The sequence below is a fragment of the Macrobrachium rosenbergii genome, chromosome 3, assembly GCF_040412425.1.
Source record: "Macrobrachium rosenbergii isolate ZJJX-2024 chromosome 3, ASM4041242v1, whole genome shotgun sequence".
Classification (NCBI taxonomy): Eukaryota; Metazoa; Arthropoda; class Malacostraca; order Decapoda; family Palaemonidae; genus Macrobrachium; species Macrobrachium rosenbergii.
In genome coordinates, this window is record NC_089743.1 from 70,220,915 (window position 1) to 70,235,193 (window position 14,279).

Sequence of the window (14,279 nt, forward strand, 5' to 3'; positions counted from 1 at the left end):
AGTTGCTATTTGTCCAGATTTACGAGAAGGTCCAATTCCTTAGCCAGGAGAAGAGTTCTTGAAAGGTGCTCCGTACATTGTTCTTTCGATTGAGAATGTATTAGCCAGTCATCGAGATACAGGGATATTTTGATCCCCAACACATGAAGCCACTTCGCGAGGGGAACCAGCACTCTGGTGAACACTTGGGGGGCTGTTGACAAGCCAAAACACAGGGCCCAAAACTGGAACACCTTGCACTTAAAAACAAACCTGAGGTACTTTCTCAAAGCAGGATGAATTGGTATGTGAAAGTACACATCCTGGTGAATGGATGCAGAGACTGTCTGGTTTGTCTCCATCTTGAAGGTTGTCTTTTGCACAAAGACATTCAGGGACTAAGAAAAGTTGGTTGTAAAATCCTGGAGAGTAAGTGTCCTTTACCACTTCTATGGCCTGCCTCTTTTAGCATAAGAGACTCGACTTCTTGCGAGAGGTTTGTATCATTCTCTCCCAGTGGGAGAGAATGGTAGCAACAGAGGAAATAAGCTGTCTGCAGATGATGTTCCCCTTGTTATGAACTCTATTTTTTTTCTTGATCACCCGTTCATTTGAACAATGGGGCATTCTCTACAACCTACTTGGTCCTCATGGGGTTCCAATCCACAACATTCCCTTGGATCAATATGGTCTGTGGACATTTACACAGAGTTCATAATGGCATTTTGCTTTTCTAAGATTGCAACTTGGATGGTGATCATAAAATAATACTATAATAATGTACAAACCACTAAGAGCTACTTTGCATAACAGGGTTTGTCTCTCAATTAGAACTTGTTTCCCTTAGAAAGTAACAGTTCTGATGCTTAATAAATCCCTAAGACTTTTGGACTGAACCAAAGGTCCCTTTGATCAATTCAATAGCTTCAGCACCTACATCTGTCCCACCAAAACTGAGATTCAGACTATTAATTAGTAAAAGGTTTGTACTGAAGAAATAAAATATTTTTAAAAGTTAAATCTCACAAAAATCTATTACCCTTATTCTCAACTGCTATGTCTTCTCACTTCTCACTCAACAAACAAGGCTACCATCTGAGTGCCACTTTCTTTTTATTTATCTGGGACTAAAGTGTCAATGACTCATTTTCACCAAACAAAATGGACTAATTATAGACTATAATATGTCTGTATGAAAAATCAATTCTGTATTTCAAATTTAGTTACCTGATTACCCATACTTAAAATCATTTTAAGCAATTTGGTCATAAATTTTGTGAATAAAAGTTATAGCATTTATTAGTTACTGCACTGCCATATGAAAGTAGAATATTTTACAAATAATAAATATTTATACAAATGACAAATTACCACCTGTGACACAGAAATTCGATAGATATTTTTCGCATACATTCTTCTATATACTTGTGATCTAACAATTTAATACAGCTTATCTTATAAATTTTTATGACTGTTGTGTGACATGCATACCTTCATTACCAGTATACTGTATTACATTACAACTTTTTACAAGGTAAGATTATGTACACAAACTGTATTATGCCTGTAAAATTTTCATTAAAAATCTCATATTTTGCAGGTCTCCCCTCCAAACTATTTGGTGCTTGCAGTTTTTAACAGCCATGTGATGCCAAAAAGTGAGGGGTCAAGCACTTTTTTGTTCACATAGCTTTCCTGCTATAAGTAGTAAGGTATACCTTGATATTCTTTGAACTTCTACCCAAGCCGTAAATAAGTACACAAGTAACAATGAAGTACCAGAGTAAAATGATAATGCCTCTCAAAAAGAGAGAGAGAGAGAGAGAGAGAGAGAGAGAGAGAGAGAGAGAGAGAGAGAGAGAGAGAGAGAGAGAGAGAGAGAGAATTACAATCCATTCAACCTACCTGTGTCAAATGTGGAGTTGCTGGTTGATATGTAAAAAGTACATACACAACCAGGAGCCAGGCAACGATGCCAAGCTTCAGTAAGAGCAGCTGCTTCTTCCTCATATTAAGAAATTCATAACATTTCTGGGGAATAAATGAAGTTATCAGTGTGACATTTCATAGTAACTACATAAAGCATGGCTTACACTAGCCACTTTGTCCGACCTAATGGACATTCTACATGAGTATGAATTTTCTGTACAAATTTACTTAACCTACATTGACAAAAGGGAATATCTGCATAATCATGTACCAATCTCTTAAACAGTGGGAACACTGAAATTACAGTGCCAAAGGCTACTGAAATTAAAGAGTAATGACAAGAAAACAAAACATAACCCCATACAATCCATGCTAATTATTATACTGTAATAATCTACATCTCGGAAATCCATAACATATGCTTAAAGGCATCTTATAGTGTACAATAAAGTATTCACAGAAGCCATAAAAGAATAACCGTCCACTATTTGTCAACATGTCAAGCAACATTTAGTACACCCAGAATCTGAAAGAATAAGATTTTGGGACCACTATATACTGTACATGGTGACAAGTCAAATCAGGGGAAGAAAAATGTCAACTATTTATAGAGAAACCACCTGAATAAAACAAAAGGCACCAAAGACTAAACAGCATAATGCTTGTTAAGAGTGTATGCCTAGCTGTCAACCATGGATAAACTGATTACAACAAAGAAGACCTTCCCAAAGAACAGCCCTCTTTCAATAAGACAAAATCATAAGGATGATTCCCATGGCTTACAAGAATATTCAGCAAAATCCGACCACCTCAAGTTCCATCCTTTTTGATGTATTTAGGATAACTGGGTGAACACAATGCTTGACTGCTAATGGTGAACATAAGGTTGGGACTGTGTGAAGTTCGAAGTCATTTCTGTTACAAGTAACAAATATTCCTGTCGCTTAAACATCTCTGGTTAGATAGTAGTAACCCTGTCACAGGCTAATCATCTGGTTTTAATTGTCCCCTGTACTCTATTCTATAAAACTCTTTAATGCTTAGTAAAACTATCTTTGGTAGTGATGGAATTTAGATTACAAAATTTTGCAACTCTATTCACTGTAATAGCAAGAAGTAAACAATGATTATTATTAATAAACAATTAATTTTTACATATTATCTTGTACATTCCTCCTGGACTACCCCAGCACCAGACATTGCTTTACCAACTTTGGTTACTTTTATTACCAACTAGTGGCTTACTCATGTACAGAAGGTAAATCTGAAATATGACATTTTTATGATAAAATAAAGTTTTATATATACAGTACTTACCAAGTAATTACATAGCTACTAGCTTTCTACACAGCAGTCCAAGAATTCAAATTTTGCAGTGGCGCTACTATCGTTCGTGTAGGTGACAAGGTCCCTCCCACTTTCAGGACTGATAGGTACAATTCAGCAAAGAGCTTCAGTTTGTTCTACCCCTGATGTCCATATGAGGGGAGGTGGGTGGGCTCCGATTATGTAATTACTTGGTAAGTATATATAAAACTTTATTTTATCATAAAAAATGTCATTTTTATATGTGACTTGCCAAGTAATAACACAGCTGATTCCATATTGAATGGAGGAGGGAACATGGACAAATTCTACTCCAAGACATTAAGAAAGTAATGGCTATGAAATAGAAAAGGTTGCTAGCATTAGCATAAAGCTTGTTGTTCCTTACCTGGTAAGAGAGCTCCCGCAGACTGGTAGTGCTTCTGGGAGGTGCTCATCTTAACGTGTGGAGGATGTGGCAGTATGGCCAAGGATTGCCTCCACTTCAGTGGGTACTTTGCAGCCATGGAAGTTCACCAATGGCTGGCAAAGATTAAAAAAGGGTGCCCTTGCCCTGCACGGAGACCAGAGTAAAAAACAACGCTGTCACCTACACTAGAATAAAAAACCTCCACCCCAAACACTAAAAACCGTTGGGTACTCCAGGTACATTGTAACCCCAGACTCTCCTTGAACTCAACACCTTACAACAAGGCGAGAGGATAGTAGAGGGACAGAGAGCCCCCTATGCTTCTTCTCCCAACATCATGCCAGCCACGGATAAGGGTCCTAATGTGCTGCAGTTTCGAAAACAGTTCCAACGTCCTTGCGATAATGTGACACGAAAATAGACCGGGACCTCCAAAAACTTGATTGCAGGATAGACGATAGAGACAAATTATGGCGAATGATACGAGACATGGCGACTGTTTGAACCTCATGAGCCTTTACTCTAAGGGAAGGAAAGACATCATCCTGTATCTGGGAATGAGCTTCCAAAATAAGGCTCCTCAAGAAGAACAAAAGGGCATTCTTCGACAGGGGCCAAGATGGGTTTCTCACAGAACACAGTAGATTATTCGAGGGCCCTCTAATTTTCTCTGTCCTATGGAGGTACTACTTCAATGATCTCACAGGGCAGAGCAATCACTTCAATGATCTCACAGGGCAGAGCAATCTCTCCCCCTCCTCTGGTCCAAGAAAGTCCATTAAATTCTTAATGGCAAACGAGTGAGGCCAGGGATTGGAGACATTCTTGTTCTTGGCAAGGAAACCAAGAGAAAGGGAGCAGATAGCGTTCCCTTGAGAAAATCCAACTCTTTTGTCAAAAGCATGCAGTTCGCTAATGAGTTTGGCGGTAGCCAACGCCACAAGAAAAAGTGTCTTTTTCATGAGATTCTTGAGCAAAACTGAGTGCAGTGGTTTGAAGGTGGAACCAGTAAGCCACTTGAAAGCCACGTCTAAATTCCAAGACATTGCACCAAGCTTCTGTTTCTTGGAGGTTTCAAAAGATCTAATGAGGTCACTAAGGTCCAGATTGGAGGACAGGTCTAAGCCTCTAAGCTTAAACACTGAGCCAAGCATTGACCTGTATCCTTTGATCGCAGAGGGCGACAGCTTTCTGGAGGTCCTCAAGAAGAGTAAAACATCTGCTATTTGGGTCACAGTCGTCTCAGAAGAAGAGATTCTATTGCTCTCGCACCATCTTCTGGAAATGGTCCACTTAGACTGGTAGAGCCTGCTAGAACCAGCTCTCCTAAATCTAGCAATGGCCTCTGCAGCTTGTTGCGAAAAACCTTTTGCTCTGATGAGGCTCCTGACAGTCTGAATCCTGTCAGGGCCAGAGTGGACAACCCTTGATGAAACCTGAGGAAGTGGGACTGTCTGAGCAGCGACTGTTTTTGTGGAAGACGCCTTGGAAAGTCCACAAGAAGATGCAGCAGGTCCAGGAACCACTCCTTCCTGGGCCAGAACGGAGCAACAAAGGTCATCGTGACATTCTAGTGAGACGATACCTTGTTGATTACCTACCTGATCAATCCAAACGGTGGAAAATCATACATGTCCAGGCCTGTCCAATCCAACAGCATGGCATCCGTTGCCCATGCTTGAGGGTCCGGAACTGGGGAGCAAAAGAGAGGCAGACGGTGGGTTCCTTGATGCTGCAAAGATATCTATGGAAGGCTTGCCCCATAGACTTCCATAGATCAAGGCAGACTAGTGAACCTAAGGTCAACTCTGTCGGCAGGACCTGACGGCAACAGCTCAATTCGTCTGCTAAGACATTCATCCTCCCCTGAACAAAGTGAGGAATGATTGTAACCTGATTCTCTACTGCCCAAAGGTCTTTCACCATCTCGCAGAGAGTAAGGGAGTGAGTGCCTCCCTGCTTGTGGACATATGACAAGGCTGTGGTCTTGTCTACATAAAGTGCTACAATCTTTCTTGTTACCAGCGGAGTGAAAGACTGAATGCCCAGGTGAATGGCCTTTAGTTCTTTGACATTTATGTGTAAGGTCCATTGAACCGACGTCCATGTCCCTGAAACCCTTTGACTCCCTAAAAGGGCTCCCCAACCTAGATCTGAGGCATCTGAATATAACTCAAGGCCAGGGTTCAGAGGCAGAAGAGATGTCCCTACTTGAAGCTTTTTTTCTGACACCCACCATCGAAGATCCTCTTTGATCTCCAATGAGATGGAGAAGATGAAGGAGTCTGGCTCACTTTCAGATAAAATTGCAGGGGCCTCATATGAAGCCTGCCCAACTTCACGAATTGCTCTACTGAGGCCAACGTGCCCAGGAGACTCATCCACTGGACAGCTGAGCAAACCGAGAGAGAGAGGAACTCCCAAAATGTCTGGAGACATGACTCGATCTTTTTAGGGGATAGAAAAACCCGAAAAGCTCGAGAGTCCAGAATCATCCCTAAATAGAGAATCTTCTGTGTCAGTGTCAACTGTGACTTCTGAGAATTTATCAAAATGCCTAACTCTTGTGCTAGGCGAACTTCTTCAAGTACTCCGCGCACTGAGCTTCCGACATGGAGCGGAGAAGCCAATCATCCAAGTAAAGGGACACACTGATCCTGAGAAGACGAAGCCATTTCCCAAGAGGAGTGAGGATCCTGGTGAAAACTTGACGTGTCGTGGACAGACCAAAGTAAAGGGCTTAAAATTGGAAAATCTTGCCTCAAAACGTGAATCTCAGGTATCTGCTGGAGTCCGAATGGATGGGAGCATGGAAATAGGCATCCTGCATGTCCAAGGTGACCATTCAGTTGCCCTGATGGAGGGAGGACATGACAGAGATGGTTGTCTCCAAGTGAAACTTTGTCTCCACAACGAATAAGTTCAGGGCGCCGACGTCCAGCACAGGCCTCCAGGCCCCCAATAATTTGGGGACTACAAAGAGTCAGTTGTAAAAACCCTCCCACAAACGATCCAATACCTTCTCTACTGCCCTTTGTGAATCAAGGACTCTACCTCTTGAGCAAGAGCCAAAAACTTCTCAGATCCTTCCAAGTACGCTGTCAAGGTGATCGGCAACCTGGACAAGGGAGGTTTCTCTTTGAAAGGAATGGAGTAGCCTCTTCTCAGCACTTGGACTACCCATGGGTCCGCCCCTCTGCGACTCCATTCCTTCCAGAAAAGACGTAGTCTGGCTCCAACAGGTACGAGAAGGACAGAAGCTTCATTTCTTAGTGGTGGGCTTGAAGGTTGACTTCTTGACAGACCTTGAGGGAGGGCGCAGGTTAGCTCGGGGTCTGGGTTGAGGTCTTGATCGTGCTCCACGAAAGGGCTGAGGTTGCAAGGGCAAGAAAGACTTGGAAACAGAGGGAGTTTCCTTAGGGCGTTTGGTGGACTGAGCTAAAAGGTCCGTAGTAGAATTCTTCTGAAGGGCCAACAACACTCCTCTAACCGTATCTTGAGGGAAAAGACGAGTCTTGTCCGAAGGAGAAAACATGAGCGCCAACTTCTGTGTAGACATTACTCCCTTGGTGGCAAAGGAACACCACAACTCCCGTTTTTCAAGGATGCCCATCGAGAAAAGGGATGAGAGTTCGGCAGAACCATCCTGACTGCTTTGTCGGCACATGACAAGACACCAAGTTAGTCAGAAGCGAAATCTTCAGCAAGGTCCAGACAGTCTTCAATTTTTCTTGCCAAAGCTGCCACAGTCTAATCCAAAAAACTGAAAATCTCTAAACTTTAAAAAGGTTCTTGACAAGATGGTCGAGACTGAGCAAAAGAAAACAATCTTGGCTGAGAAGAATGCAGCTCGACGCGTAGCATCAACCAAACTGGAGAAGTTCCCTTGGGAGGAGGCAGAAACTCCCAAAGAGGGAGCCTCCCCAGTGGCATAGAAACAGTACTTCTTCTTCAGGAGCTTAGGAGAAGGGAAGGCAATGGTAGCTTTACCTTGCTCCCTCTTAGAGGTCAACCAATCATCCACCTCTAGAAAGACTTTCTTCAAAGAGGAGGAAAGAACTAACTTGGGGGGACAAGCAGAATCCATAGAGCACTTCCTCATGAGGAAGGAGGACGCAAACGAAGATGGAGAGGCAGGCTCGAAGAAGTCATGGAAATTTGCAGAAAGAACTTCAGCAAACTGGAGTAAGCCGACAATGGAGCAGAGTCATGCTCAGCCTCTTCCTCTTCTGACAAAATCAGAGACAAAGAAGGGTTCTTACCCTTGGAAGATGAAGACTTCTTCAAAAAGCTCATAAGATCCTCAAGCTGACGTCAAAGTGGGGCTAAGGAAGAGTCCTCCTGAGCAGACGAACGTGGAAGAGGTGAGGTTGGCGCTGTGTGGGTTGAAGAAGCAAAGTGGCGCCGAAACGAGCGACACGCACCTGGCAGGAGACTAGTGGTCATGAGCGCAAGACTGAAGAGAAGAGGGTGATGGCTGCTTCTGTGGAAGAACAGAGCGCTTAGGCACAAGCACTGGGCGCTCGAAGACCTCAGGAGACTTTGGGCTGTCCGGAGGCGGAACGGAGAAGCTGCACAAAGGTTGCGGACTGACAATTGTCTTCTTATACCTCTTAACAGGAGGAGAACAATCAGCACTAACTGATACGCCTTTCCAATGGCGCTCTGCCGAGCCTGGGAATGGGCAACAGGCTCGGCGGAGAGGGCGACAACCTGTCGGCAAAACCCACCAGCCTCCCTTGGACCTCCGGTGAGGGGGAGCGGGACAGGGACCTTCGTCTAGGAGCACTGGTGGGATAGGAAGCCACCTCCTCAACATGCAAAACACTGTCACTTTGCACTGCACTACTAACACTGGGTACACTGGAAGACCTTTCCACAAAGTCTTTAAATGATACACCCAACGCCATAACCGTGTTGGCTAAAAATTCAAATTTTTTGTCCAATCTACATTCAAGGCTGGCAATGGTGTTGAGATTGGAAGCACGGGAACCTGGTAAAGGAGTATGGGGCAAAGAAGTAGGACTAAGGATTGAAGACAGAGCAGGGATCTGAGAAGAAATAACACTACCTTCTAACACAGGAGGAGAAGGAACTGGAGCTAAACTGCCTTATACTTGGCTCTAAGGGCAGCCTTCCTGTTTCTATCCCTATCTAATTTTGCTAAGTGCATTTTCAAAGCCTTCCACTTTAGCTCATCCCAATCCTGACATTCAGAACAAGTCAGATCTATATTACAGTCCTGCCCCCTACATTTCACACATTTAGTGTAAAAATCGAAAGAGATCTTAACTAATCTAGTCCTACAACCTTCAGAACAGTACTGAACACCAGAAGAACTAGAGTCAGACATCCTAGCTAATTAGAATAAAGTTAACAGAGCTGACAAAATTAATAAATAGCAGCAGAACATTTTTGGCGCACACTGAAAAAGCAAAATTCGAATACTTCACCAAAATACTGGACAAGCATCCAAAAAATGATGACGGTGACTGCACAAAACCACCGATATTAGTCGTAAGCCGACAGAAAATGAATCGAAGCTCTTTGCTGAGTTGTACCTATCAGTCCCATAAGTGGGCGGGATCTTGTCACCTACATGAACGATAACAGTGCCACTGCGAAATTTGAATTCTTAGCCTGCCGTGTAGAAAGCTACTAACTGTGTAATTGCTTGGTAAGTCACTTACAAAAAATTTGTATATCTTAGGATTATCAGAAGTAACGTGTTCACTAAGACTTGAAAACCTGGCAACCATTATAGCACTTCTAGGACTAATCCACATAAGTCTTCAAATGCCATACCTTATTCATAGGCCTTTTACATAAATCAGAAATAAAACAAACAGTGGTCTTCATGAGTTTATTTTCAGTGTGTAATCTAATAATTGAGAAGATATTCATAAAACACACAGGAAAGAGAGTTCACTGTGATGAAAAAATAACAAAATACTAAACTGACAACCTGAAAGCTCATGCAATGTGCTAGGGCCAAATGGAATCCCTAACAACTGCTAATGCTGAATTTGCTCATTCCTTCTCTTTGAGAAGAAACCAGAAACTAGTGATTTGCAAAAATTAAGCAAATTGACATATAAAAATAATCTAAAGAATAATGAAACCTAGCATCTAACCAATATTTACATTTCCAATTCATAATTTGCCATTTTTGTTTTACAAGACAACCCATGTAACCTTGCTGATTGAAAACCCTTTTGCGTCTGCATTGACCTCAAGCAATGCTTAACCTTTTTATAGAATTTTATAATCAACTATCATTTCCTTCAAAAATCACAAGAAATTTCCAAGTAATTTTGACCTCTTTGGCTTATAATTCAAGAAATTTCCAAACATTAGTAGAGTACTGTACAGTAAGAATGAGCCATAGATGTATTACTCTCATGAGTTACATTCACCAAGGACCCATTATATCTGAATACGTTTTAGTACAGTAATAAAAAATCTTCCCAGCAACGCTTTGGCCCCCAGATGCAGTGATTTCTATCTTTCAATTTTCAATTTTTCCTCTAGCCCCTTTCTAACTAGAAGTACAATTTTAACCCTGATTTGCTCTAATTGTCATTACATTGATAATTAAATCCCCTGGGTTGGCCCTGTGAGTACATAAATGCAACTTGGTAGTTTACTTAAAACTACCTAAAACTAAAAACAATAATAATCATCATCATTAAAACGCTCACATTGGATTTTCTTCACAGGGTCTGATTTGAAGTAAACTCTTTCCACTTTCCATTTTCTTCAGCAATTTCTGACTGAATTTCCACTTGGCCCAGGTTTTCATATAGTATTCCTTTTTTCCATGATTTTCTGTAACTTTCTACTGGTCTGAACTTTGTTACTTCCATGTCTAATAGAAGTCTGAACAACTGTTCCTCTACTCACTCCAATACATGACCCCTCTTTTTTTTTAGTTCTCAGATTATTTTACAGCTTCTAAACTATTACTCTCAGTAACACCTTCCTCTAAGGTAATATCATCTGAAATTAATAATAATAATAATAATAATAATAATAATAATAATAATAATAATAATAATAATAATAATACTGTAATAATAATAAGGGAGGCGACCTTCTCTGAGGACAGTAGCATTAAATATAATAGCTGTTTATATAACAATTAATTTGTATAGTTCTTCTCCCTCTCATCTTATAACCTCCTTTTCATCAGCACTGAGCTCCGAAATTCATGTACAGATGTTCTGTTATAGTTGTTTTATTTCCTCTGACATTTTAACTTGCACTCTGACAGTCTTCACCAGAGAATTACAAAAAGAAACAAATTAGGACACATGTTACATGGGTATATATATATCACTGGGTGGTTTAGAGTTGGCCAGTCGACTAGTGCTCTGAATTTTGATGGGCTATAGGTTGATGCTGTGTCTGGTCCTAGAAGTGTTGCTGTTTCCTAGGCCTACTCGATGGTGTTTGCTGGAGGGGGATGTTGGCTCCCCCCACCCTCGACATCTGTTATACCAGTCACACCAGGTAGGGGTACCCCAGCCAACACCAAAGAATAAGCCGAGATCACAACTCCTCTGGGGCCGGATATAACAGCATTAACCCATGGCCAGTCAAAATTCAGCACACTAGTTGACCCACCTATGCACTGTAAACTGCCCATCTGTTATATATCTCTGTGTAACATATATCTTAATTCATCCACTTTTGGTAACTCAAAGTAGAAGGTATCAGAGTGTGAGTCAAAACATCAAAGGATACAAAATTACCCAAAACTACCATAACAGAACATCTTTACATAACCTTTGGAAACCTAATATACTAGCATACTAGCTACACATTGATGAAATGAAGATTATAAGAAAGAAGAAGAAGAAGAAGAAGAAGAAGAAGAAGAAGAAGAAGAAGAAGAAGAAGAAGAAGAAGAAGAAGAAGAAGAAGCAGCTACTTTTCTTATACATGAAAACAAATACTTCTTTTGAAAATTTTTTTTTTTCACTAAACCAACACTCCAAAAATGTTTGAAAAAGAATCTAACCTGCCATTGCACATTTGGGCTACTAAGTCTCAGTATTAGCAAAAAATGGTCATTCAAGAGTGTTGTCCAACTACTTTGCAAGCTCTGAGGAGGTCAAATTAACTTCTTTGATGGGTTTGACAAAATTCTTTCAAAAATTCTAATCATTTTGAATTTAAAAACTCAACACTTATTGACCGCCAAAGTTATTACTTTGGGAGAGGTCTTGCCATTCAGATATCAACCCTTAGGAACTTGAGCCAATGAACTACTGAATAAATGTGTCTGGGAGTCCATGAGTTTTGGGGACCAACAAGAAGTCATGAAATGGGCTTATTGGTAACAAAATAAGTACTGTACTGCCAAAGGACTAAATCATGAACCAAAGAACTTTTCATCTGCGGTGTAGAAATAAGTACCCCAGATGACATCTCCACGTCATGCAACCGCAATTAGAAAAAGGGAAGAAATAACAGACACGAGCATCTTCGCCTTTTTGAGAAGGAATAAGTTGGTCAGCAGCTACAAGATGGCCAACTGAGAATAAGTAAAAGGATTAATGAGTCATATTCCAAAAAATTTCCATATTTCTTTTAAAGGGGGAGTTCCATATATAGATCTTAAGCGATATGCTACAAGTTTGGAAGTAATGTCATAAATTCTTCAAATGAACTGACAGCCAGAATGAAGTGCTTTGAGACACTTCTGTTTTATATGTGCTACTGTACAATATACAATTGATCCCCAAACCCTTTCTCAAACCTTTGGTCTTACAAAGGTAAATCCTTACAGCAATTGCAGAGCAAAGTCCCTTCCTGTTCCAAAGCTGAAGAGACAAGAATTGAATATCACAAAAGCATGCAACAAGAGGTTGGATAGAGGTTGATTGCATTCTCACCAAGAAACCGAGCACACGCCTTACCAATAGTTCCTCAGTTCTTTCATTAGAAACCTGGAATGAAAGAGCAAGTACAGTAACTCATTTACCAACGTAGCTGAGGGTAGGAATACTAATAATTTAGTATTCAGGGGTAGATCCCTTTAAGGAGCATCCTTCAGGGGTTTATACACTGACAGGTCCCATGATGGCGGTCAAAGAGTCCTGGGTGAAGCGTCCCTCTCAAAAAACTGGTACTTACAATGGTCACTGGAGGAACCCAGGTTGTTGACTGCTCTTGCGGTCTGCCCTCACAGGCAATACAGCAGCCCTTGAGTCTCCACAGGGAAAGTAGAACGTTCACTCTGGCAGAATTCAGACTGAGTATGGTCCATAGCCTTTCCTATTACACCAGGTACAGAACACTGTTCACTTGGGCTGGTATAGCCTGGCTGTAGATTGTTTGCCTTGGCTGGTGATAACTTTGGCATACAGTACTGGTGAAAAAAACCATACATGCAGACTGACTAAGGTAAAGACTCTGGCAGTATCTCTGAAAGACTCTGGTAGTATCTCTGAAAATGAAGCTGATGGAAACATCTCCCAGTTCAGAAGGGGTGCTTGGGAGATCCACTAGAAAGGCAAGAGTGTCTTGGTACCAGGTTTGCTACAGCTAAGTGGTGCTATTAGAGTCACGTGGACGATGCTGGGCTGGTTTAGTATGTCCAACACTAGTCTAATTAAAAAGGGAGAAAACTTGTATCCCTGCAGTATGCCACAGGGAACATTAAATGTGTTGCTTGCTCATACTTCCTGGTCTGATTGAGCAACCTGTAGTTTTAAAGCCTGTTGATCGAGGTTGATGAGAAACGGGTCTAATAAGTACCTCACAACTTCCAAAGCATATATGGCAGGAAGCACTTGATTCTTCTGTTTAACATGTTGGCTGGGACACATCTGGTGATTAGAACGGTACTGTGATTCTATACCAACAAAAGAATTCCCACCATCAACTGGCACATTGCAAGAGATTTGGTGTTGTCCTTGTTATTGAGCTATGCCACCATGGTAGAACTGCCTATCACACCTACCACCTATCAAACTAGTAGCTCTCAAATGCCTACAGGGATAGTTATAATGCCATCATAAAGATAAAAAATTTATTTGCAGGCACTCTTCTTCTTGCGACTATAAGCCTGGTATTACTAAATCCTTTAGATGAGCACCCAAACTATCCTTGAGACATCTGTAAAGAGCAATAGGTTTGGGGTAGCTGGAAACTGGGTAACCCCATCTTGTAAGTCCCAATCATCTACCAACAATCTACTTCTCCTTTACAGAGGGAAGGCAAGACTGTCTGACTGATCTGCCAAAGATCAATGTCAGTTCATATCCAACTGTTGAGATATTTTAAATTGGCCATGAATAACTAGCTTCTCTATGAATTTCAGGCAGCTTCCACTTTTGTTACAAATTTGCAGCCAGGGATGTGGTCTTCCCAAAGAGAATATGGAGACTTTATACACCCTTAATCTAGGATTGTGCAAGAAACATAATTGTATTTAACTCCATTCCAAGGGAAATTGCCTCTTTTGCTGGGGTCAAGTCTGACTTGGCCAAGATACCAGTACAGGAGTCTGAAATTCTGCAGACCAGGATGCAAGATCAACAAATCAAAGTTACTTCAATAGCCTTATGCCTCTCCTGTGAACCCTATTAGCAACCAGAGCCATGACATGAGTAAAGACGTGTGGGGA

At 41.3% G+C, this 14,279-nt stretch overlaps 1 protein-coding gene across 4 annotated transcripts in view; it reads right to left on the reverse strand.

Annotated features, from left to right (window-relative positions):
• Positions 1 to 14,279, reverse strand: part of Mgat1 (alpha-1,3-mannosyl-glycoprotein 2-beta-N-acetylglucosaminyltransferase) — a 118,033-nt gene that overhangs the window by 75,359 nt on the left and 28,395 nt on the right. For all 4 annotated transcript variants that reach the window (XM_067081563.1, XM_067081544.1, XM_067081534.1 and 1 more), the window contains one exon: positions 1,885 to 2,010. In XM_067081563.1, the coding sequence (XP_066937664.1) occupies positions 1,885 to 1,989 (105 nt within the window). In that variant the 5' untranslated portion in view covers positions 1,990 to 2,010. The remainder of the gene's footprint in view (positions 1 to 1,884; positions 2,011 to 14,279) is intronic.